The sequence below is a fragment of the Pholis gunnellus genome, assembly GCF_910591455.1.
Source record: "Pholis gunnellus genome assembly, chromosome: 22".
Classification (NCBI taxonomy): Eukaryota; Metazoa; Chordata; class Actinopteri; order Perciformes; family Pholidae; genus Pholis; species Pholis gunnellus.
Window position 1 is genome coordinate 5,974,552 of NC_136549.1, and position 25,844 is coordinate 6,000,395.

The following is a 25,844-nucleotide window of genomic DNA, read 5'->3' on the forward strand; positions in this document are numbered from 1 at the left end:
CACACACACACACACACACACACACACACACACACACACATTCACTCTCATGAACACAGTGAATCTGAGATGCATTCAACAAAGGCAGACCGATGACAAGGAAGACTGAAATTGATTTTCTTCCCGTAACCTGCGACACGTCTGTAACAGATTCTCTCAAAGAAACCCAGAGAGGACGAAATGTATCGGAGGAAGTGTGTGAACGTGTTGAGGGAACGGCGTGTCTGTTCTCCTCTCACTCCCCGTCCGTTTTTACTTTCCACCTCCGAAAAGTAAGCAAAGGATGTTTTTGTCTCACTGGCTGCACTGCGACAGAAGGTTTTTACCCTCTTTCCGTTTTTACTCGCAACTTAAATGTGACTCAGGTTTTTTTTTTTTACGGCTGAAATTTAGATAAGATCAGCGTCGACGCAGCTGCAAGCAAATCTCTGTGATTCACCTGCAACCGTCATAGTCTTGGCAGCCTGCTGAGCAATGTTAGCATTGAAGACAAAGACACACGTCAATGGAGACGCATGTCTGAAAGAGAGAGAGAGAGAGAGCGAGAGAGAGAGAGAGAAAAACACTGTAAATTCATCTTAGTGCGAGTACAGGGTTACATATTAGTGGACAAGACTCAAGAGTTGATCCGGCTACTCAAGAGTGCACAGGTGCATGCTGGGGTTGGAGTTGGGTATGAACGGCTGCAGCGGTGGCGTAGCTTTCAGGTGCGCAGTGTGGCAGTAGAAGGGTCACCACTACACACACCACCACAAACGAAGGATGCGTTGGATATATGCCGGTATAAATATGAGCTCTGTGAACAAGCCCGCAGGCTTCGCTTCACACCTTGGTTACGTCCCACAGCAGGTATGCAGTCACAAGAATCACACATGAGCAAGAACTCAGGGCTGTGCATGAATGTCCCGCTCTGTGAACTCCACTTGAGCGCCGGCCAAGTATCCGTTTCTCTTCCTGTTTGACTTTCCTTCCTCTTTCTTTTTTTCTTTTCTCTTGCGTCTTTGTTTGGTCCTCACACTCTATGCGCCGTTGCTCTCATCACTCTTTCCTTTCCGTTTCCACTCTTCATTTTTCTCGTCTCCGTCTCGCTGTCTGCTAATAAACCTCCCCGGCGTCGCTCTCTAACCTTACCGCAGGAAGTTTCCTGTTCTGAAACGGAGCCCACGCTGGATTGCTTCCTGACAAAGTGCGTTGTGGGACACGTTTGTTTGCGCCGCCTCCTCCTCCTCCTCCCCTTGTTGCTTCCTCCTTCGTGCTCTGTGCAGATGGCTGAGGCCGGCGGACCGGATCTCGGAGGGGTTTTGGCAGAGCAGTGCCTCTCTCCGGCTCTGGAGAGAGCATACCGCAGCCGTGACCCCGCGACCCCGGGCTTCACTGCTGCCCGCCCCGGCCCCGGCGCTCTCACAAGTCAGCCACCAGAGACGAGCGCACAGCTGGTGCACGCAGTGCAGATGGCGGCTTGATTCAATATTGATAGGTCAATGATGTAGAAGTATTCCAGTGCATCCTAGATCCATCCTAGTTATATAGTCCAGTCAAAAACATCAAATCATATGCAGAAGATACAGCATATTAAACGTACTCGGGGCTAGAGATAGCGTGGCCAAGAAGCCAATCCCAGAAACCCAGTCAGAAACACGGCTCCTTATCGGCCCACCACTCGCTCCTGTGGTTGTGAAACACCTGCGTCCCGATGCCTGACACTTTCTGAGGACGTCTGTTGACAAGCGGAGGGTCAGAGCGTGACAGGCCGTAAGCTTGCGCTTCAGATAGCCGAGGCCTTATCGGCAGCGCCGGCGCTCTGTGCTCTGCAGAGGACTGGGAGGGAAGGGGAGAAATGGGAAATCTGACGATCTAGACAGGGTTTCATTTTATATTGATTGCTCTCTGTGAAAACTTCCTCTGTTTGACGGCTGGGGGGGGGGGGGGGGGAAAGAAGAGCTGAGGGGGAGGGGGGAGGGGGGCTGAAAGCGAGCACAAGGTTCCTATTACTTGTCTGACAGTGACATTGGCGGCCCGAGATAACAGCTGTCCAACTCCCAGAGGAAGTGTTTGAGGCCAGCCGATAAGTGAGATGTAAGAAACGAGTAGTGTGGGTGTCACGGGGGGGGGGGGGGGGGGGGGGGGGGGTGTGTGTGTTGTGTGAGAGTGAGAAAGAGAAGAGAGACTGAGTCATACTGTAAATCTTTGGGTTACGCCAAGACTGCAAAATGATGCGATGAGGTGGCTGTATCTGTGTAAACCAAAGTAAAAAAACAAAGTTTTTTTTATGTAATGTTAAATATAAATTGTGTTATGTCAAGTCAATTGACATTGTGTTGTGACAATTGTGTTATGTGTTATGTCAATGTCAAGAATATCCGAGTTTGAAAACATTTCAGAAATAGTCTCAGTGGTGGAAAATAAATCTCATTTGATCGAGCCAGATGAGCTTCTGTTCTGACTCCATGAAAAAAGGAGGAAGCTGATCTAACCGGGCACGGGGAGCAATGGAATACATGGGACGCGGGTGTCTCATGGGCAGTTCAGTGCATGTGTATTGCAAAGCAGGATGGTTTGCACACTTTACAGTTCATCAATATTATACTTTTGGCTGAGAGGCGTCCCCTCTAACATGTGTCCCCATTATTTCTGCTCTCACAGCTGATCTGAGAAAAGCTTTTGCAACCTTTCTGCACAACGCTCTCAAGTTGAGCTCATTTTTATGCTCCCAGTGCCTCTAGATGCTTGTTGGTCACCAGTGCAGATGTTGTACACTCCTGTTCCCACGGCAGTGAAGGAAACATTTCAGAGTGCGAGGGAGGGAAGCAGAAGAGATACTATCATTGCTGTTTCCTCTGCTGTCTATGCCTCCATGTGTCCTTGTCCATTTATACACAAACTAATAAAGTGTCCGTCCTCTGACTGCACACATCACAACAGATCAAATAAAATCTCTTTCTCATACCCCCCCCTCCCTTCTTGTATCCGTGTTACTCTTTCCGTTTTCTTCCCTTTTAACCTATCATCTCCTCATCTTTCATTCTAAACCTCCTCTCCCTTTCTGACTCGGTCTCCTCCTTCATCTTTTTTTTTTTTTTTCTTTATCTCTGCTGCCGTTCCCGTAATCACTCCCTCCTTTTGGCTTTTATCTCCACTTCCTCAATATCCTTTGTTACTGCCTCTGCCTCCTTCCTTTCCTCTCCCCCTCCCCCTTTCCTCTCTCCTCTCTTCCCACCTTCACCCTCCCCTCCTTCCTGCCTTTCCTTCTTTTCTTCCGTCCCCACACACACACACACACCAACCCCCGTCCTCCTGCACCCTTCTCCGCTGAGCTCATCCTTCTTTTCCTTCCTTCCTTCCTTTCCCCCGATCCCTTCGGCCGTGTTGCTTCTTTACCAAACCCTGGTCTCAACTCCCCTTTCCTCCATCATCTCCCCCCCCACCTGCAGGTCTGCAGCCAGTCTTCTGGAGCAGGGAGGACGTGGCCCAGTGGCTGCGGTGGGCCGAGAAGGAGTTCGCCCTGCGACCGATCACCAGTGGCTCTTTCCAAATGAACGGCAAAGCCCTGCTGCTGCTCACCAAGGAGGACTTCCGCTATCGATCTCCCCACTCCGGTACTTGTTTGGCCTTATTTCCACCTTTCACAAAGAGAATAGGGGTTTAGTCCAGACTGGGAAAAGTGGAGACATCAGTGAAAGGTTTTTAAAATGAGTCTTTTTCATTGATTGCATTAGATGGTTCTTATAGTCCAACTGGAGCAATAACAAGACTGGAAAACAGGAGTTACCAGCTCGGGAGACAGAGCAGTTTTTAGATCATGGAAACAGAAAAGAATCACGGAAAATAAGCGCAACTATACATAGAAGCTCTTCTTCTGAGGGAAGAAGTAACACCTGCGGTGTTAAAAAGGCTGATAGGACTCCACCAATAGTTTTGGGGCCCTCACAGATGAGATGGAATAAACATCTATGATCACACATTTGTCTCACAGCAAATAATGGGTCCGATGTGTCCCTTTGTGGTTTCGACCGATATTAGTTTATTTATGTGTTGACAGCAAAACTACACCCCTTTAAAATAAAATCAATAAAGTGCCGAGCGGGGAAGGCGGCAGTGTCAGGCGACAGTGGAGGGAAGCAGCCGTTACAGCGAGGCTGCTGCGGGGAGGAAGTAGAGGACGGTTTATCAGGAAGTGCAAACCAACCTCAACTGTCTCCCCGGCAACGCCAGCTGCCGGGCGCATGAGAATAATGCAAAATAAGTCAACTGATTTCCTTTTGCAGGCTTTTGGATTTCTATTTTGACATGATTCAGGATTCTTGGAACTGTACACAACACGTGGTCGGTCAGGCCCGTGTTGGTCATGAGAGTGGGATGAAATGAGCCGTCAGCGTTGTGAAATATTACGATAAGGCGACAGCCGGGAGACAAAGGTCATCAGAAGTCCGGACAAGTGTGGGAGCCGTATGTAGAGGACTAAAAATGAATGCATGATCTATGCTGAAATAAACCTAAATGAATTAATGAAGAACAGAATAAATGAACGTCACAGGATCGATTCCGCTCCATATAAAGCTGAGCTTTACGCTTGCTGAAGATCTTAATTAATATGGATAAATACATCAAATAATTTTAGACTTGTAAAAATGTATTTATTTATTTTGCAATCAATTACCAACCTCTATTAATTATTCATTTTATTCTATTATTCATGTATTTAATTCAGCTTTTATTCTATTTATTTGTCTTATTTAATTCAACACTTATTTATTTCTGTTTATTATTTCTTTGATTTAAACCGATGAATTGAATAAGTCGTTAATCAGGACGTAAGCCTTGGTTCAGTGTATGAATGTGTCCCCTTTACATTTGATTCCATGTTGTTCGGACTAAGCTGCAGCTCGCGAGACGTGGACCAGCTGACAGCTGTTGTCAGGCTCGTGTTTCCATTCCAACTCTGCAGAAATGTTCACATCCTGTTAAGAAGTCGTGGTTCGGGGGGAAAAATAAAAAAATTGGAAACCGTGATTCATCATCGCAGGTTTTTATTATTTGTCTTCAGTCGTCTCAGAGTGACACCGACATCGTTTAGTTGTAAAATGGTTGCATGCATCAGCAACCGTGGACGCTGTGGTAACATTATCTTTAAGACGCAGTGTGTGGGGAGATAAAGCCGACAGCGATTGATTACATTTTAATATTGGTTCGTCTTGGCCCCGTTGTCAGTGACATCAGTAGAAAAAAATTCATTTTCGGGAAGCGAGCAAATGATTTGGCCGGCGATGTGTCTGTTTCCTCCTTTAGGGGATTGTAAGAGTGCAGTTCCCATCAGTCCCTGCTGTGTGCCATATTTTCCTCTGTAGAAGCTCTAAGAATAACACTTTTTTTTCCTCTCCTGGCATGTCTTAACCTCACATCCAACAATAAGCCACGCAGTTTGTAGAGCTTACGTTACAGCTACGTGTTTGGACTTGAACACTTGGGACCGATGTAAAGCCACAGAGGGCTGCGCGTCTATCGCCGATGACTAACTGTCAGATGACACTTTCTCCTGTTTCTCTAAAGTCTTTGTGAGTCACAATGATAAACACGTTCTTTTGTGCGCAGCTTTAAGCAAACACGTGAAGTTTGAAACTAGCATTTATAAAATCCAGAATCAAAGCAAACTGTCAAAAGCATCAGGAAGCGGGAATTTCCCCCCCACACATACTGCAACAGGACCAGAAAGTGAGAACTGAAAGGTGTGTGTGTGTGTGTGTGTGTGTGCCTGCATTTAACATCACTTCCTTTAAGAGAATCATTTCCTTGTTATGGTAAGCCTTAAAAAAAAAAAAAATCCCTCAGGCTATGTGTGATGGCAGCCTTTGTTCTGTTCAAACTCGAGTTATTCTTTAACCGTGGAAGTGTTCCGTTCCGTTGGCGGGAGAGGAGCCGCCGCCGCTGTCGGTGTTGAGGCAAAACAAACAGCTGTTAATGATTCAGTGAGCTTCCTGCTCGGGGCTTTGTGCCCGGTGTCACCACTACTGTACGAGCACTTAAAAGGAGAATGCCAGGGTCATATAGCGCTTGTGTCAACATCTAGTTGGCCACCAACTAGCAACGCCTGATGTAGAAACACTTATTGTTAAAGCTGTGCACTCACTGAGTCAACAGACTCAGATGTTTTTTCTAATAAGTCTTGAGTTGCCTTAACGCCCCGCCCTGAAACGTCACTCATTCCCTCATTCCCCCCCCCCCCCCCCCCCCCCAGAGACTCTTCCATTATTGCTCAAGCTCCCCGCTGCCTGGAAAGCAGAGAGAAGAAGAAATAGAAGGAGAACCTGATTCTGCGTGATGACGCTGGCGCTAACTTCCCTTTTTTACGCAGCCTACCTGTGCTAACCTCTGACCTCTTGCACCTCCGCAGGGGACGTCCTGTACGAGCTGCTGCAGCACATCCTGAAGCAGAGGAAGCCCCACGTGTTTTACCCGTCGGCCTACTTCCCCGGGAACTCCTTCCACTCGCTGCCTGAAAGCGCTGCGCAGCACCTGAAGCTTGAAGGTCAGTCCCATAAACAGCATCACCCACAGACCCGCTCTCGGCTTTGGGTCATTAGAATGAAAAATGCTACATTCTCAGTTTTTCAACGACTTAAAAACCCAGCGATCGACTATAAAATGACATATTATTTTATTACTTACACTATCGCACTGTTTATTGTCATGCACCAATCACCTTGTATGTGCAAACAGACTTCTGATTCAGATTCTAATGTCGTGAATAGCCCATAATCCATCATCCTGCAGCTATTTACATACTTATACTTATATATATATATATATATATATATATATATATAATACATTATACATACGTACAATTGTCCAACTGTCATCGACAATCAATACATATTTAGACCGACTTCATTACAATAGCAGATCCTGTGATCGTGGTTTCACTTTTTCTAAGGTAAAAAACATATAGATTGTAACATTGTCTTATTATTAGCTAGGTATAGGTCGGCTAATGTGACCCATTAGTGGCTGATGCTCTGTTCCATCATTTTGCAGTTGTGAAGGACTGACTGTCATTACATTTACCAAATGTAAAGTTGTAGCTGAGTATTCATGATAATTACACTACTTCACTTGATTTTCTTGAAAAGTAAAAAGTGTTTGTTGTGATCAAGGAAGCACTGATCCTTTTGTGGTTATGACCCAGACACAGACATGTCAGCAGTAAAACCTGCTCCACCAGGAAACGCTGCTTTGTTTAAACAAAAGCCGATCACCAGCGGCTGGATGCAGATTTGCTGCTATTTGTCACGGACGTCTTCCTTGTTTGGAACCACTTTGTACATTTGGGGGGTTTTTTTTTGCTTGTGCCTGAAGGAATCAAAGCAACATTCCCCACCACCTCCAGAGAACTTCTACTGAAACTCCTCAAAAAGAATATAATCAGCTTTCTCAGCCTGGCCGCAGGACGTTAGTGACACCTAGTGGTCTTTTCTGTGTGAAGCCAGAACACAGAGAAACCAGGCACCGACCGTAATGAGCGCCTCTGCAGTGGGGACGCATTACTGCACACGTTGTCACATCTCTAAACAGCTGTGAAAACTCTGAAAAGCTACAACACTCCATGTCATGCTCTGGTTCTGCTTCTCTGCTACTTTGAACAGACATGAGTAGAGACCGGCTTCTCACAACTTCAGATTCGGACAAATTAATGTGAACATCCTAGATTAGATTTGAACACAAGCCAGTACTGAACAGTCCTGACAATCATAGACGCTGGTATTAAGCTCATAACAGTGAATTTAAGCTGTCACCATCAGAGATGTGTGGTATTTTTCTTGAGGCCACACTTCCAATGTTGCTCTTCTCTCACTCTGCGTTTGAAAGCCACGATGTTAAAAGCACCGTTCATGATTTCCTTGAGCTGAGGGTGACGTCTCCAAACAATAAAACAGTCCAAAGATGTTCAGTTTAATATAACTCGAGACGAAGTATTTGAATATACAATGGTGTAAATTAGCTGTAGGTATTGATCCCATGTTGTATCTTTTGGAACCACAGAAACGGTACGGCGGGCCCCACGCGGTTCAGAGCCGCTCCCCCAGCATCCACCCACCATCGAGCTGCGGCACCGCTCCCGCTCCCCCCTCCACCAGACCGCCAGGCGCTCCCCTCCGGAGCCAAACCACCCCCGCGTCGCCAACGAGGACCACCTCCAGACCTTCTCCCAGCTGCCCGACAGCAACCACCACCTGTCCGAGGAAATGTACCCTCTGTCGGTGTCCCCGGCCGCGCCCAACGGACGCTGCGCGACGCCCAGAGAGGCCCCCTGCCCGGGCAGCCCCGGGGGCCAGGAGGCGGGCCCTCCTCGCGTCATCCAGCTCATGCCCAGCGCCATCATGAACCCCCTGCTCCTCAGCCCGAGCAGGAGCGGCGGGGGTGCTGCCATGGACTTCAGGCACAGCCGCGGTGGGCCCCCGTCTCAGGCGACGCTGGAGAACGGGCGCGAGGGGAAACTCCACGGCCACCACCATCAGATAGCCCTGTCCCAGCAGCAGCAGCAGCATCATCTACTGCAGCAGCAGCAGCAGGAGGAGGCGCTCTACAGGAACCACGTCATCATGCCCGTGTCTCCTCCAGAAGAGCCACAAATACCCATCGGACGGATAGCAGGTAACACTTCGCCCTCTCACGGTCACAGGTTGGAAGCTACGAGAAATCTGTTGCTTAGGTCACAATGTGAGCAGACACTCACAGAGGCGCGACTTATCTTACTTATCTTGTCCCTTTGGAATTGTCTGAGCATCACAAAACAAACGCATCCTGTGTTTCCCTGTCGCGTCCATGCAGACTGCAGGCTGCTGTGGGACTACGTCTACCAGCTCCTGTCAGACAGCAGGTACGAGAACTACATCCGCTGGGAGGATACAGAGAGCAAAGTCTTCCGCATCATGGACCCCAACGGCCTGGCCAGGCTCTGGGGAAATCACAAGGTAAACACACACGCACACGCACACACACACACACTCAGCGGGCTCCAGGCATGCAGCTGTTGTCGTCTATGATCAGACTGCACATTCCAAGTTGTCCTCTCTAGGAGAGGTTAAAGTATGGACGCCTCTATCGACGGGCTTCTGATCGGACAAAGTAGAACTACACAAGTGCTTAAACACGGCGTGTGGCTGAGAGACACCACAGCGTGCGCTCAGCTGTGTGACACGCTGCTAGCAGCCGGTGGGCAGCACAGTCCTGCTCGGCTAAATAACCGAGCTAACGGTTAACATACTCGGAGGTTGCACTGAGTTACATTGGGATGCGTTCGAGAGCTCTGTTCGGTAAAAGTAAATGATATCGTTGTCGTGATGTGTTCAAATGTAATCTTGTAAAATGTAGTTTTTGGAGATGTTTTCACAGGAATACAAAGAAATATTAAAGAGGTAAAGATGACTTGTTAACTTCCTAACACTAGCATTAAGCAGCTTACATTAAACATTAAAACAGCTATAATTACAAGATTTTTCAACAAAAATACAATAATTTATTTCCTAATCATTTGATTTGTGTTTTTAAAGGAATAACATCTATAGAATAACAGTTTACAATAACAGAGTGAAAGGATGACATTTAGAACTTTTGGACAGTTTACAGCGACGGTTGAAATGATTTCTCAGGACGGTGGTGAGAATAACAAAGTCTGGAGCCTTGTATACCAGCTGCTATTACAAAACACAACAACAACAACAACAACAACAACAACAAACAATCTGTATCGGCTCATCAGAGATCACATTCAATATTGGCAGAAAAAACCCTGATAGGGCATCTCTAGTTCAAAGCATTAGTCAGTGCAGCTCATCATCACCTGATCAGGTCATCCAAAGATGTGGAAAACGTCTCCTTTAGTAACGACACTTTTGTTCTTTCGCCTCTTACAGAACAGGACCAACATGACGTACGAGAAGATGTCGCGAGCACTGAGACACTACTACAAACTGAACATTATCAGGAAAGAGCCTGGACAAAGACTTCTATTCAGGTACAGCAACTCAAAGATACCTTTTCTAAACGCAGCTGGTCACACTAGTCATGACGTATTCGGATCTATTCTACAACAGAAGTTTAAATAAATGTGTCACGTCCACCAGGTTCATGAAAACCCCCGACGAGATCATGAACGGACAGACGGACCGGCTGGAGCACCTGGAGTCCGACACAGACGAACAAATCTACATCAAAGAGGAATGCTGAGGAACTCTGGGAAAAGGAGTCCGTGAACTACTCACTACTACTACTACAGCCGCCGATGCCTTTCAGAAGCAGCCTGAACAATCGCCGTTGAATCTGGAGCGCGTGGACGTTTCGCTCGCGCGTCTGTCCCACGCAGACGGACGTGAAATCTCTCTCAAGATTGCCTTAGGATGATACTTTCCTAAAGTAGAAAGAAAATTAAAAAAAACAGCATCAGTTGTTGTGCTTTCCTCCCGATGGACAGAGCTGAAAAGACTTTCTAAGTGTTCCCTCTTCTTTCTGAATGAACTGCAAAAGCCAATCACGTTGTGCTTACGTCACTTTGATGATTTTTTTTGTTTAGTCTCCTCACATGCATTATACTGTGGAGTTTCGCTGTTTGTAAAAAGAAAATTGTGTGTGTGTGTGCGCGTGTGTGTGGCTGGAATGTTTTCACCATGGAATAAACATTTTTTGATCAAACTGTACTTAGTTATACTTCAGATATTCACCTGAACATGAATCACCTGTTTTCCTCGAGCGGCTTCCGGTTTCTCTGCAGGAAGGATGTCTTTGAGGTTTGGTGAAATACGCCAAATGTCCACATGGTGGCAGTACCGCACCTTTTTCTTTTAATTTTAATTTTTCTTGATGAGAGCGGAGCAGCAGACTGCAGTTAATCAAACATGCCTAAAGGGTCATTTACAGAATTAAATACTGCTGCACTCCATCGTATTGTTGCAACTTTTAAGGGGATGGAAGAAATGATCGGATATTGGTCTTTTGTGAACGTCTTGCATTTGGCGGAAGTGATGATGTCTCAGTGGGGAACTATCACTGTTGAGCTCAATTATTAATCAAATGCCATTTGACTTATTAATTGCCATTCCAATGCAGCAATCCACTAATTGCGCCGTGGCAGCTGGACTTTGCGACATTATTTTTGCGTTACACTTCCTAAATTAGTGATTGTCTTTAGTGCATCATTATTCTACAAATGTCCAAATGAGCCTTGACGTATAATGATCGCGCAGATCGTTGGTTTGACAATATCATGACATTAGTGCCTTTCCATAATCACAGAGTTATTGATTATCACATCGAGCTTTCAATTTGGAGGCGATAACGGCAGCAACGCGCCCTTCTTTCAGGACCGGTCTATGTGGCGCTCAAGTGAACAAGTCACACATCTGCATATGACACACGTGCTTTGACGGTAATCGGGATACTGTAACGCGTCAGCGGCGGAGATTAGCGGCGTCGCGCTGTGCGCCGTGCGCTCCGGAGTCTCCATAAAAGTTAGTGCGCGCAGAGCTGCAGCTGTCAGACTGGGGAAGGACGCGGCGGAGCAAAGACTGCGGACTGAAGTGATCGATCAGGATCGATCCCACTTTTGACAAATTATTACATTCATAGTTACAGTGCGCCGCGATCGTCTGGGTGACTGTCAGCCACCAAAGGCGCACCAGCGGGGCGCAATTAAAGCGTATTATCAGAGTGTTGTTTGTGGACTATAACGGAATAAACGGAGGTTTGGATGCAGGAGAATCTCGGCTGTGTGGCGGATGAGATGCCAACGCTGCCGAATAAGAAGACTCGTGTGTGTGATTCTGACAAGGCTGTTTGATTTCATCCGAGAAGGAGAAGAAGAAGACAAAAGAGGCACCACTCCCGTTTTTTTGTGTGTTTTTTTTTTGCGCCAGTCCAGGACGCAAATGTCTCCACATCACAGACACACCACTGGATTGTAGCAGCAGCCCCACCGATGGTTTGAGAGGGCGTTAAGGCGCGGGAAGGGAGTGGGACAATTACAGGTAAGAGACCCCGACGGTCCTTTTCTGCCCTCTTTAGGGGGCCGTTAGGAGTTTCCTCGCCGGCTATAGTGCGCACAGAGAGCCGCTCAGACCATCAGCCCCGCATCAATATCCAATCAGGACCGAAATAAGTACCGGGCCCGGTTTAAATACCACTCCTCATTCTCTTGAGGCGTAGATTTGCACTTTTCATTTGCATTCATTTATCTGTGACTGATTCATGAAATACATTTCTTAAAAACAGGAGAACGCATCAACGGAACTTTCCTCCACTAACAGACATCAGATGTATTTGTTTTATTGCAGTGATTCTTATAGTGCAGTGATGCCTCATACTTGTTTACAGTAGGGTTTTTTTTTTAATGTTATTTTCATTTTTATTTGACTTCATATCTTTACAGGGTGTGTCTAATTGCTAGATTTTTCTCTTTGAAACATAACCTCATCTAAACCAGACCAACTCAAGTCTAAAGAAATATTCTGGTCTGTATAAGATCTCTGAACTGATACTGGATGTGTACACATCTTGTGGTTCGGTGTTATTGGCAGGTGTCAGTGGAACGACCAAACTGCTGGCAGGAAATCAACTCATTTTAATAGCCACGTATGGATTTGACCTCCTGCACTGAGACTAATGTCAGCTCACCTGCAGCTAATCGAGTGAGTCCTCTGATGATGAAATACACTGACACAGGGGTAGGAGGTAGAGGGGTGGGGGGGGGGGTAGGAGGTAGAAGGAGGGGTGGGAGGGGGTCCTGGACGCTCCCTCCTCCGCCTGCAGCCACACACCTCACGCTTTTCATTTGCTAAGTACAACAAGAGCAACATGCTGTCAGTTTACGACACGGGGATGATACAGAGCATGGAGGACAGCAATAGACTGCAGACAGAAATAAAACACTCACCAAAGAGTAGTGGAGCAGAGACGGGCAGGTGGGAAAATTGTGTAATGCATATATTTATCAGAGGAGGAGCTGCTCAATGAACAACACCCTTTTTTGTCTTCTTCTTCTTCTTCTTTTCACTGCGTTAATTATAAGCACACTTGCATGGTTGTTAATACACTGTGTGTACTTAGCTTCCTCCTGCCTCACCTCTCCACTGACCTCTAGTCATAAACTGTTGGACCAATTAATAAGTTCACCAATTAGAGCATTTATGCCTTAGTAAAAAAAAGACTGAGTTAAACGAACTGTAAAACTCCAATTGGTGTTCCTACTTCTAATTCGGCCACTCTTCACACTCCACCGGTAACTGTATGACGTGTACTAAACCGGTGAGAACTTATTCTTCTTTGTTACCATATTAATAATCTCATGAGCCCTGAGATTCATCTTGAGACCTTTTGGAGGGGCCTGAACCCTAGGTTTGTAACTGTATGAATAGTTGCAAACAACCTGAATGTAAAGTAGAACATCAGTCCAAGGGGGCAATTACCTTTTACCTTAAATACTTTAAGAACATTTGGCTGAAAATACTTCCGTACATTTTTGATTGTAGTACCGTTACGTGAGTGGATTGGGACTCTGACTTGAATCGAGGGTACATACTTCTTCCACTGATGCCGTCTCTCGGCACAGAGAAGAAGGATTCAGCAAAATCAGCACTTGACGTCATCTGGCAACCACGAGCCGCTTTGTAGCAGCCAACAGCTATACTTGCTACTTCCTACTGGCAGCCCAGGCAGTCCCCAGTTAGCTGGCGGCACGAGCAGCAGCTCCTCCACCACGAGCGATCTGGTGCCGCCTGGCTCAGGTCAGACCGGTTCCCCCCTCCAGCTGGGCGACCTGGTGCCTGGCTGTCTGGCCAGCGATGGCGGATCAGCCAATGTCACCTTTTTTTTGGGGGGGGGGCGGGTCGCGTGACCTCGTCCTCGTGCTGCCTCGCCATTGATCCAAAGCGATGACACCCAGGCGTCACGGTCCGCTGCTCCTCGCCAACAAGGTCGACTTAGCACCGCCGCCCAACAGCTGTGACATGCAAAACACCAACAGTGGGGGGTCTTTGAATTAGTCTGTCTTCTTGGTCGCTGATTTATTTATGAACATTTTGGACCTAGATTTACAGATAAGGGCTGTGAAAAGTCTACGATAGTTACAGTAGGAACAGTGAACTTACAGAAACTCTTGCCTCACAGCAAGAAGGTTCTGCAGGACCGGCTTTTTCTTCTTCTTCTTTCCGTGTGCTGTATGCATGTTGTCACTGTGCCTTGCCGTGAGCTGTCCTCCAGGTGCAACGGTTTCCTCCTACAGTTCAACGACATGCAGGCTGGGTTAATTCTCTAAAATTGCCTGTAGGTGTGAAAGTGAGCTTGCCAGCCCTGTGATTAACTGCCAACCTGTGCAGGGTGTACACGCCTCTCACCCAATGTGAGCCGGGATCTACTGCGCCCCCCCCCCCCCCCCCCCCCCCCTGCCACTATCAAGGATAAGCAGGTGGATGGACGAGAATATGATTTATTGTTACAACATGCACAAAAGGTTACTTTTAGTCAAAAAACCGCGTAGATGACTCGTAAACTGTGATGTGAGAAGTTACACTTGGGACGACCGTGATGTCCTAGAGAATTCATCGCCGGGCTGAAATGATCTCCAGACTGATCTCTCCGTTTGCGTTGGCTGACGAGGTGTCGTCTCTGATACTGGAGGTGACGCTGCAGGAGTCGACCGAACCGTGGACTGATTCTACTCCGCTCAGTCCGTCCACGCTCGCTAAACTCGTCATCTTAAAACGGAGCAATCTGCAGCAGCACGTCGTCACCTGTTTCCAGAAAAATGCTTTTAATTAGCGAAAAACTCGCAGCGGAAGCAGAGAAATGATGACGTTACGACGGGCAGCTTTTTTCCTCATTGTTCTGAGAGAACAGCGTTGAAGATGAGACCGGACATGTTAGGTTTCTGCATTGTCGCTCCAGATGAAAGACTTCCAGAGGAGGTCAGGTGCTTGATAGGAGACGATGCGCTTTCTTCTCCCGAAACTATGGAATTTGTGTAAGATATCGGCGGCTGATTGGCACCCACTGAGCGGGCGTTTGATGTAAGTAGGAAGCGAGGGCTCCCCCCCCCACACACACACACTCTCTCTCTCTTTCACATTCCATTTGATCTGCAGCTCGTTTCATTTGGAGTAAAAAAATACAAAAGTATCAAAAAGTTGAATTAACAGGAGCTCTGCAGAAAAGATAAAATAATAACAAAAGGTTCCTCTACATTTTCTCCTTTGACCTCTGTGTCTTCTTCTCCTGACTCACCATGTTCTTCTTCTGATTAGATTTTTGTCTCACTTCCTGCTGTCAGTTTGTGGGGGGGGTCTGTTTTTAAGAATTGCTGCCGTAGACTTTTGTTGGGGCAAAAGTGTGATCACCACTACTTGTAATTTGGCCTTTTTGCTCTAAGCACACTGCTGTAAACTCTGGAGACCCACACTGTGACCCGGAGGTTGTTGGTTCTAATCCCCTCGCCTGCTTGGTGTCAGTCAGGTCTGTCAATACTGACAAAATAATCATATTGAAATGTTGTTTTTTTGGCAGTGGCTGCAGAAAATAATGACTAGATGTACAGAGACAGATCTGGCAATATTTTCTTTATGCTAATTTCAAAGACAATGTTTTGTTTATGCATTTAATCATTTATAGACTGGAAAATGGGCCCATTAGTAGACTATGATGATGAAGATCCATCCTAAGCAGCCAGCATTGATAAAATAATAACCACACATTTAAAGTAGTTTATAATTGGATTGTCTCTTTTTCTAAGACACGTACAGCCTCTGAGCATAAATTAAAATTGCACTTTTTTTTTTACAACCGTGATACATTTTTTTGTAATGTTGACAATCCATACTCATGTATTTATAACTATGTAATAAGGGGGTCACCAAATGAAAGAGAGGAATGTTAATGTCGGTTGTAAGCAGCCACTCTGGGGTTCAACTTTGACCGTATCAGTCCAGTAGCACATTATAAATACACCACGGGAAATTACAGAATAACTTTGTCTTTCTACAAAACCTGCACAAGGCAACGACTGTGAAGTGAAGGTGATGGAAAGATCATGGTTAATCATCCCCCTTATGGAGCATTCATAAGCAGTGTATCAACATTCAATAAATGGTTCACAACACACTATAATGTAGTAAGCAGATTATAAGCATTTAAAAAAGTATTTAAAGTAACTTATACCACTGATGCAACAAACAAAACATACATACATCCACCTTACTCTTCCCCTCTCAACATCAGTTGATCACAAAGCTTTTGTACAGTTGTGGCTTTTGGTGTCCCCATTCCCCGAAATCACAGCCATGTTATCGGTTTATAGATTGTTATAGTAACTAATGGCGACCACACCTCCCCAAAGAGGACCCGGTCTGAAAAACATTCCTTTAACGACTTGCTGCTGTGATCAGCAGGGCTGTTCTTTCTCCAGAAATGAAGCCTTTTTAAAATATGGACTTCTACTTTCTGTACACGTGCTTCTTCGGTCGACATGTCTTGTCGTCGAGTGTTCGTCCCAGAATCCTCCTCTGCTGGGACAGCCCTGGCCTTTGCAGTTAGTGATCACGCTGTCCTCCCACTCATCAAACAGTCCTACTCCAGTTTAACCGTGATCCTGCTTCATGCAGAGGGAGAAGGAAAGGAGGAGACCGACGACGAGAGCGCGAGAGGATCTGAAAACGGGCAGCGAGAGAAAACGGGAGATCCGCTGGTGTGTGTCCGGGGTTTTCTCCCCAGTGTGGGACGTTTTATCTCTTCAGCAGCGTCTTAGTGTTGCTCTGCGTGTGGCCCAGTGGCTCATAAACATGTGTCACGCAGGATAAGTCTAGCCTCCGAAAGCCTCCAAACAAACGCACCAACATGCATTTGGGACAGCAGAAACATCTTTCTTCCCTCCCCTCCCCCTCCTTCCTATCTCCCACCCCCTTCCCCTTCCCTCCATTTCATCCTCGATGGCTGATGGTATGTGCATAGCTGTGGGCCTACAGTACTTTCATGATGCGAGCTCAACCCATCTGGGACTCAATATCCTGTTTACCAGCTCTCAGCACTCTGAAAACCACAACAATACTGAGCGGAGGCAGAAGTTCAGAACTCATTACAGTTTGTTCAGGTCACCGCCAAGGTCGAGATCTTCTCCTTCTCCGTTACTCTGCCACGTAATCTTCAGAGGGCAGACTCTTGTTACTATGTTTTTCTTTTTTCTCTCTCTTTGTCCAATCTACACATGTTGTCATGTCATCCTTTGTGAGCAAAATTTCCCGGCAAACCACGCATGAAGCTTTTTGTGGCTGGTCCAAAAGATAATCGACTGAGCTGAAGAAGTGAGCGATTTGATGCCGCCTGTAGATCTGATGCGTTATTACAGTGTGATTGATGGTGGCGGAGTTCTTTCAAAATGTAGTTGAGACGCTGTTAACTCATCATTTCCTGTATTTCGAGGTCTCTTATTTTGTCTCATTATATTTGTCCGTCTTTCTTCTGTTCGTTCTTATTGTTCAGCTTATTGGGGCGATTGTCAGCTGCTGCCTTTGTTAGTCATAAGGGAGAAGTGATCCGTCTGTTACATTACAATCAAGTGAGACGGGAGGGAAGCCGACAGAATAGAGTAGAGCAGAAGGAAAGAAAGACAGCAGAGTGCTGCAGGGATGACGTATCTTTGTATCGACCCCAGAAGTTAGCATCGCTCTGGTTCCCTCGACAAAAAGCCAAACGGGATCTTTCCTTTGGCTTTTGGATTGTTGCAGAAAAAAAAGCTCTGTGGCTAACAAGGGTTTATGACTCTTACACGTTTAGATAATCTTCACAAATTAAAAAAAACGCCTTATGAATCTTGAAGCGTGAATACAATCACCAGAAGTAAAAGCTAACATTAGGCTAGAAACAAGCTACGCCACGGTAGCGTGACTTCATGCCACCACTAGCCACTTGTTTGTAACCGCCTTTTTTAAAAGACTAAAAAGGTTCAAAGTACTTGAGAAGAGTCGGCTTAGTTGACCTGGACGAATTGTTTCTAACTAGCTAACAAGCTCATGCAGAGACAACAACGATGCTAACGTTAAGCTGGTTATGCTAACGTTAAGCAGGTTATGCTAGCTTGTACTAAATACTAAATGTTTCCTTTCCCTGTATGCGGCACTAATTCATTCCTCCTGAAGATGTAAACCTTTAATAGATTATCTCCCTTAAACATTGTAGTTTTTAGCAAGCATTACTCACACAGGAGTAAAACTGCGGCTTAATTCTGGTACTGTAGTATTTCTGGCAGTAGGACGGTGTCTGTTGTCAAAATAAACTAGTGTCCACGTTCGTCATAATGAAGGAACATGTCACAGAGTGCAACAGTGTGGCACGTTGGTGTTCTTAATAGTTTTTGGACGGCAATAGAGCTCTACGGAGAGGACTACGCTATTTCAGTCTTTGGCTGCATGAATGATACCAGTTAGATAGTTTGGGGGGTTTCGTAGTTGGTTTTGGTCTCATCATATTTTTTAACGATAAGAAGAATGTAGAATATCAACAGACTTATCAAGTAACGGTAGCTACGTCTAAACTTTGCCCAGTATTCATCACAAATTTGGATTCTGGACACTTCTAAAGAACATAGCACCACCGAGGACAGTTGTAGTGTTCACATGCATCAAAGGCAAAGCAAGTCGTTGTATTGTGGGAACTTTAGCAAAAATGCTTTTTTGGACGTGGCATTTTTTTATTCCAGTAAGGGCGAATTTTTACGGGAACAAACGTTACACCAAAGCGCAGGCTATATATAAAGTAGAAAAACAGGGAGTTAAAGGTAACTGTGCAGCTACCTGCTATAAAACTCAAAGCTGGAGACCTCCAGGTTGGACACCAGAGCACTAAATTAATCTCTGTGTAATGATTAGTATTACAGTAATATTAAAGCAACTCCTTCTTACGTATTCCATCCCTGCATACAGTGGGTTGCACCTGTCTGCCTGCTAGAAATCAGGAGTGGAGACAGGCTTTGATATACAAGCAGGATCTACTTCACAGAGAATTAGTTCTGTTCAATTGACATGGAGATAGAATATGAAAATATGACCTTCTATCTGTGCACAGCTGCTAAAATACACACACAAATGAACACAGGAAGTTATCCTTTCCGTGTAGCTACACTTCTCTTTATTTATGACGATGGTTAAATATTCATTCTGGTGTAAGTTGGTTCTGTGGAAAACATACAGAGGGCCTTGTGTGTGTTTCCCTCTGGCAGAGTTTCAGCCCCTCCACACAGTAACACTGAGCTGTGCGCCTCGCTCGGCTCACTCTGTGGCCCCGGGCTATTTAACCCGGGGGGGGGGCTGTAACCTAAAGACCTGATACTGGCAGCCTGTGGCTTTCAATCTGACCGCTCTCCCCCACTTATCTGGCAAATAAGCTGTTTTAATTGCTTACACACAGAGCCCTATCAGGCCATGTAGTGAGCATGGAGATAAGGGTTACACAGACTCAGGCATTAGTAACAGGATGAGAGGACCGCAGAAAAACAGAGCTGCGGGGTCCCAAGAGGACGCAGAGTCAGGAAATAGCTGTGGCCATCCTATTAATTTCAAACTCACGGAGCCGTTCCTCCAGCTCACTGTAAGGGCTCAGGAGGCGGCTGTTGTCCCCCCCCCCCCCCCCCGAAATCAAAGAACATTTGAATTATCTCCTTAAGATGATAGTGTGCAGTGTAAAAAATCACGCAGGTTATTGGGCAAAACGACCTTTACAGTTTGAGCGTTCCTTTTGAGCAGAGAGGAAAAAGAAGATAAATGTGGAGCATTTTGACGTTAATTCAGAATCTTAATTAGTCCAGCTGCCAGGAATCTGTCTTGCTGACGTTAATGCACACACACACTGACAACGTACAGATGCTTCCAGCCCACACAATACAGCAAGGACACAGGACATCACGACTGACAACGCTTCAAATCTGTCCACACCGGTCATTTAGAGAGGAACGTGGAGGGATCTTTTTCGTTTTTAAAGCTTTATATTGGCATTGTTGTGTTTTTTTAGTCAACATTCAGTTATTTTACAGACCCCAGCGACCTCCCTTTCCGAAGAGATTTGGATTGTTGAAGTCTCGCTGTGTATTGTTTTGACCCATGTGGCCCGCGTGAAGAGCTAGTCAACACAGCGGCTGGGTAAATGTCAGCTACACTAGGCCTCTAATGAGACCAGAGACTAAGGGGAGGGCTGACACCATCATAGGCTCAGTGCTGAGAGGCTCATTTACATTCTACCAGGCGACAGCTGGAGATATGAGGGGAGAGAGGGAGAAACAGGGAGAGCGAGAGCGAGAGAGAGAGAGAAACCAAGAGGCAGCAGGAGAAAACAAAGCAGAATTGATTCAGAATCGTTGCGTCCGATAGTCCACCGTCTCTCCTTCTCGCTCACACAGCGAGCGATGATTACTATCTAAAGATTGTAATCATTTCCAAAACTAAGAACATGTTTTTATCTGGTAAAATATTCTGCTTCAATCCATATTTGTTAGCGTTTAGCATTCCATAAACAACATTTTTCACTGCAGACAAAGCTGTTTGCTGCACACAAAGGAACGCATGTACTGATTAGCAGCAACATAAATTACATTTAAACGACCAAAATAACAAGATGAACCTCCTGAATTTGCAGCCAACATTCTGACAAAACTTTCATTTCTAAATGCAAACGCAGCCTCAATAATTCCTGACCGACAAAGAGTCAGAAAAAAGGCAAAAAAAAGAATACAACAATATGGCCCGGACGGCACTAATGTCATCGCATGACCTCTGTGTTTGGTGTGTTGGTTAAATGCGGTGGAATTTTTATTTGACAAATTACGGACGATTAAGATCAAAGACGACCTGCGTCTGTCGGATGTGTAAATAACACGTTAGCCATAATCAATTTAATGAGGTAATAATGTGTCAAAGCCGGTCGTAAGTGGTCAAAAACTAAAATCTGTTAATGCAGGTTGAGGTGACTCCAGACTGAACTCAGGGTGGGCGCTGCCAAAGAATTTAGTTTCCATTCAATACAACGTAATGCCACGGTTTACTGTACATTTTGATTTACTTTATATTACACATCTTGTATGCTATCATGTAGGGAGGAGCAATGTGTCGTGCTTTTCAATGTAATCTGTAATCTTTCATTGATAGGCTACTTCTCAATTTCCATAAAGACCAAATGATTTGCCCAAACATTAAAGTAACAGTTTGACATTTTGGGAAATACCTATATTTGCTTTCTTTGGAGAGTCGGAGGAGAAGATCAGTGTGACTCTCCTGTCTGTACGTTAAACATGAAGCTACAGCCAGCAGCTATACCCGGAGCCTGAAGACAACAGAGTTTATCTTTTCCTGAGCCAGTCTCTTCGCTCCGTCGATGAAATAAAAATGGGTCCAATGGAGAAGAGAGAAGGACACATTTTTCTGTATCAGTCCCACTGATGCTCAAATCACGATTCAGTGTTGATAGTATTGATGCTTATTGATCCACCAGACACTCGACCGAACCTCAAGAAAAGGAATGAAATACGTGATCAGAGATAATATTATGAAGCCTGGAGCTCTGCTGCCAAATACAGCAGACCGTTGACGTTTAGGCCAGACACGTCAGCCCACAGCTAATCTAGTTTGCTAACTTGGTGACGAACGGCGTGATCATCAATGAATAATAAAATGAATCCCCGTAGTTTTATAAATGTGTATGGCTACTCTATTTCATGATCCGCTGAAACACATTTTGTTAGTGTAACAATAAAACTCGCCTGTGTGTAATCTGCTCTGCTGTGTTTGATCAAATGTCACGCGGACTGTCTGGTGTATTCAAGTGTGATCCTGTGATCAGCTGCCATTCTTGCAATCTGACAGGCAAAACACCAAAACAAGTTCTGATGGAGAACGAGGAGCAGTGGAGGCGGTGATGAATATACTCTCCATCACGTCCTTTGCCTCTGTAGCTCCCTATCCGCTCTGGCTCAACGTCAGGCTACTATACACTTGTGGGAGAGAGAGAAGAAGAAATGCTGTCACGTTGGCTTGCGAGTACGTCAACATGCCAGAAATGAGTAACAGCAAGCCCCCCCCCCCCCGACTGCAGAACCCACTGAGCTCCAGTCTCAAGGCTCTGGGATCTGTTGGTTTGCTGATGTACATGCCAGATGTTGCAGGTGCCACTTGAGACGGTTGCCAATCTGTTAGAGTTGCCGGAAAGACTCAACGTTCAAATGTTCGTTATCAGTGTGTTTTCGGCCTGGGGGGGCGCGCTGGATTTAAAACACAAGAAAAAAAAAACAAGTGGCGAAACGGAATGCGGTACAATAATCGCTTCATGTTGATTATCTTGTTTTCATAATCGTTAGAAAGCCCAAAGTGGAATTTCAAATTTGATTATTTGCACAGCACTCCCTTTATATCCAGCTAACAGATATAAGAGTGTTGTTGATCTTCTTATCCAACTGCCAACAACTTTACTGTTTTGATTCAGTCCCACCACTGTCAACGCTGTTTCAAGGCACAGCAGGCAGCTGTTTTTCTGTCGAAACCTCCGATAGAGCCTCTGTACATTTCGTCAACAGCACCGGATGACATACAACTCAGTAGCTGGTGAGAGTTTCGACACAGAGCTGATAACAGGAGACTGAAGAGTGGTTTCCGATGATTATGCAAAAGGGTCCATCATTCAATAACCAGACGTTGCAACATGCGGCAGCTTTAATCTAGACATGTACATTGTAAATGTACAGACTTTCAGGATTGTCCGACATCAGTTTAGTTTCTGTATCGTTTTGGTGTATTTCTCTGGTGCAGGAGGTGACATCTCTGGAGAGGCTGTGGTGAAATCCCAAAAATATGAGATATACTGCACTGATGGAGGGTGTCACATTTGTCCGTGATAGAGGAAAAGCAATGCCGCACAATGCCCTGTGACCGGTCAGCACCGGATCTGACTGTCAGAGAAGGATGACCCAGTAAGCTTCTCAGCCGTCTCCTTCTTTTTAAGCCGCCTGCGCACATTTATCGGAGGATTGGTTTGCTCCTACACTGAATGTTTTTCTTTGGAGTCACTCTGAAGGACACGGAGGAAATCAAGTTCTCAAATAGTCAACTTTAATGAGTTCAAAAGCAGCATCGGAACCAATTACATGGTCAATCTCAAGGTGCTGACAGCTAATTACAAAACCAGAAACACCTGCAATGAGCAGCCTCTCCTCCTCAGACAGCATAAGTGACTGTTGAGTCATCAGGCAGTACTGTACATGTGAAAACACACCTCTTTGATTGGTCTCAATTGTAACAGAGGAGACTGTCCCATGCTGATCAGGTGAGCCGCATCCCATTAGCAAATACAAACGTATGTTGATGGGTGCTGTCTGTAAACTTCTCCACTCACCTAAAGGAAAGAACGAATCCAGTCGGTGATTAAAATGAGTTGAACCTAGGGACGGGTACTGTTTTAAAAATAATCTCGATGCCAGCACCAACACCTGCACCGCATACAGCAGTTAGCGCCTATAAAGCCATGATGTTGCGAAAGCGGAACACCCGCCCTCCAAGACTTTGGGGGGTAGTGAGCCTTCACTTCCATATATGTGTGTGTATTAGTGCACAATGAGAAATGTCTTGATGAAATAATCAGAAGGCATTGCGTTATGTATGGCAATAGTCCTTTGTCATCTTTGAGAAGTCACAGTAATGATGTTAACAAATAAGTCAGACAATGCACAAATCATTTAGTAATTTAGAAATCCCCAAAGTTGTGGTCTTCAAATAAACCCAGAGTCCCCTTTGTCCGGTCATGAAACCGGCCTCGAGACCGAGACCAATCTTGCGTACTACAACACTGCTGAGCTGCATTGTGGACATTGTAGGATCCTTCCATTGATTTTGATATGTTTTCTATAAATCTGCCTCACGTGAGTCCCCCAACCATACCAAAGAAGTACATCTTTACCGTGATTCACGGCAACTCTTGGCTCTTCTTGGTGATTCACTAAAATCGTGATAATATTACACGTTACGGGTTTACGGTTTGGGTTTAGATTATGAAGAGATTGTGATACGGGGGCAGATGTGGAGACTAAAAACGTAAATAAAATGTAAATACTCTCTTAACATCCACTTCATGAAGGCACTCAGGGTATCAGCACACCCCAGCAATCTGCATCCTGAGGAGGCTTTATTCAAAGGTGTTAGATGTGATACATGCTGAGGAGCATCTGCTCAGCATAGCACTGTCTGTATTTGTAATGAGACTGAAGGGTGTGTGTGTGTGTGTGTGTGTGTGTGTGTGTGGTTTTGCACATGAAGGTATCAGAGCCATGTTTACAAGAACACACGGCTATCAAAAGCTCAAGAAAATTCATCACAACTAACGTAACGTGTTTTAGCAGCCAATGCAGAGATATCTATCGACTTCTGATTTGCCTCCAGTCACAGTGTTGTGCACAGAAATCAAAACAAAACAGAAATCCATCACTCAACAGCATGACATGATTCTAGGAGTTGCTTTAGGGGTATTAGCAAAAAAAAAACAATGTTTGTTTAGCAACCGCTAAGAGTACATGTGACAAAATACTCTGGACTCAAAGGTCCTTAGCCTCGCTCATAGGCGAGTGAAAACAGCCGACGAAGAAAGCATGTGTAGCCGTTAATGTTGAAAGTACGAGCTCGTCATTCATTGTATTTTAGCTGGGAACACACCACCACCAATGATTTGCTGAGGGCTATATTCCGTCTGAATAGCCCTAGTGGGTGGCATTCTGGGTTGTCAGTTCGTCATAAGGGTAATTGCAACATCCTTCTTTCTTAGTGGGAATCTTCCCACAAGTCTTTCCATCCTTGTTGTCTCCATCTATTTCTAACTATCTAATAAAGGCTAAAGTGCCTTAAAAAATGACCTAATCAGCGAGCAAAAATGTATGGCAACATTTGAAACAGAAACTGTAAATGCGTGGAAAGTGAACATGTTGTTGGCTCACTGAAGCTCATTAACAGTGCTGTCATCTTTTTGCAAACATGTTGGGCAGTAAGGCAGGAAAACCTCCTGCTTTCAAGCTGTGATCGCCAGCTAACACACGTTTGTTTCGTACCAGGACCGACTCAACCTCACCGCGTGCATGTATTTGCATGCGGTTGAAACTGCGTGTCGGATCTCATGCTGAGTGCAATCATTTACCCGTCCAAACAGCACCTCAACAGCTGTGAGTGACAGGCCCTTTAATGGCAGCGTTTCAAGAGATTTCAGTCGCCGTTTTACCAAATACGTCGAGTCATGTGGCTGTGGAGGTTTTTTTTTTTTTTTTTTAAGGGGGAACTTCTGAGTGATAGTAATGAGCTCTAGGAGACAGCAGCGCTGCGGTTGTAGCCGGCACGGCGCCCAATTATCCGCCGGCACCTGTCGAAGTCAGTCGTGGCTGTACTGAGTGGGGCCTTCAGACGGCACGAATGCAGCCCCACACCTTCTTTCTACTGTATGTCCTCTACTTTCTTATTATGAGAGGGGGGGGGGGGGGGGGGGGGTGCTGGCTATGGATTGTATATTTCAAAGACGCTCTATGAAAGGAATTCATTTCTCTCTGAATTGTCCATTTATTCGAGCAGATTTGGACTTGGTCGTGAGCAGTCCAGCTCACTAAAGGATGACTGAGATCAGTTTGCAGCATTTAAACTGGAAAGATTCCACTCAGCACTTTTGCCTAATTAGTCAGCTGTTGAGCAGTGTTGCATTCACCTGCACCAAATGTAATGTACCCTGTTTTTTACATTTTTTATCAGCTTTGCATGGGAACGTGCATGACAGAATCATAATCAGTGTGGCAGCAGAGAGGCAAG

General features: G+C 45.5%; 1 protein-coding gene across 1 annotated transcript; it reads left to right on the forward strand.

Moving 5' to 3' along the window:
* The first annotated feature begins 3,437 nt into the window (after positions 1-3,437).
* Positions 3,438-10,680, forward strand: etv6 (ETS variant transcription factor 6). Its single transcript, XM_079184132.1, has 6 exons — positions 3,438-3,596; positions 6,389-6,523; positions 8,038-8,649; positions 8,827-8,969; positions 9,912-10,012; positions 10,122-10,680. Exons 1-6 carry the CDS (start codon positions 3,533-3,535, stop codon positions 10,222-10,224), a joined length of 1,158 nt encoding a protein of 385 aa, XP_079040258.1. The 5' UTR covers positions 3,438-3,532; the 3' UTR covers positions 10,225-10,680.
* Positions 10,681-25,844: the final 15,164 nt, after the last annotated feature.

What these genes read in the sequence shown, in the direction of transcription:
- etv6 (XM_079184132.1), top strand. Translation starts at nt 3,533, where the DNA reads ATGAACGGCAAAGCCCTGCTGCTGCTCACCAAGGAGGACTTCCGCTAT. An exon ending in CTATCGATCTCCCCACTCCG is followed by an intron (nt 3,597 to 6,388) that starts GTACTTGTTTGG and finishes GCACCTCCGCAG; the next exon opens with GGGACGTCCTGTACGAGCTG. An exon ending in ACCCATCGGACGGATAGCAG is followed by an intron (nt 8,650 to 8,826) that starts GTAACACTTCGC and finishes GCGTCCATGCAG; the next exon opens with ACTGCAGGCTGCTGTGGGAC.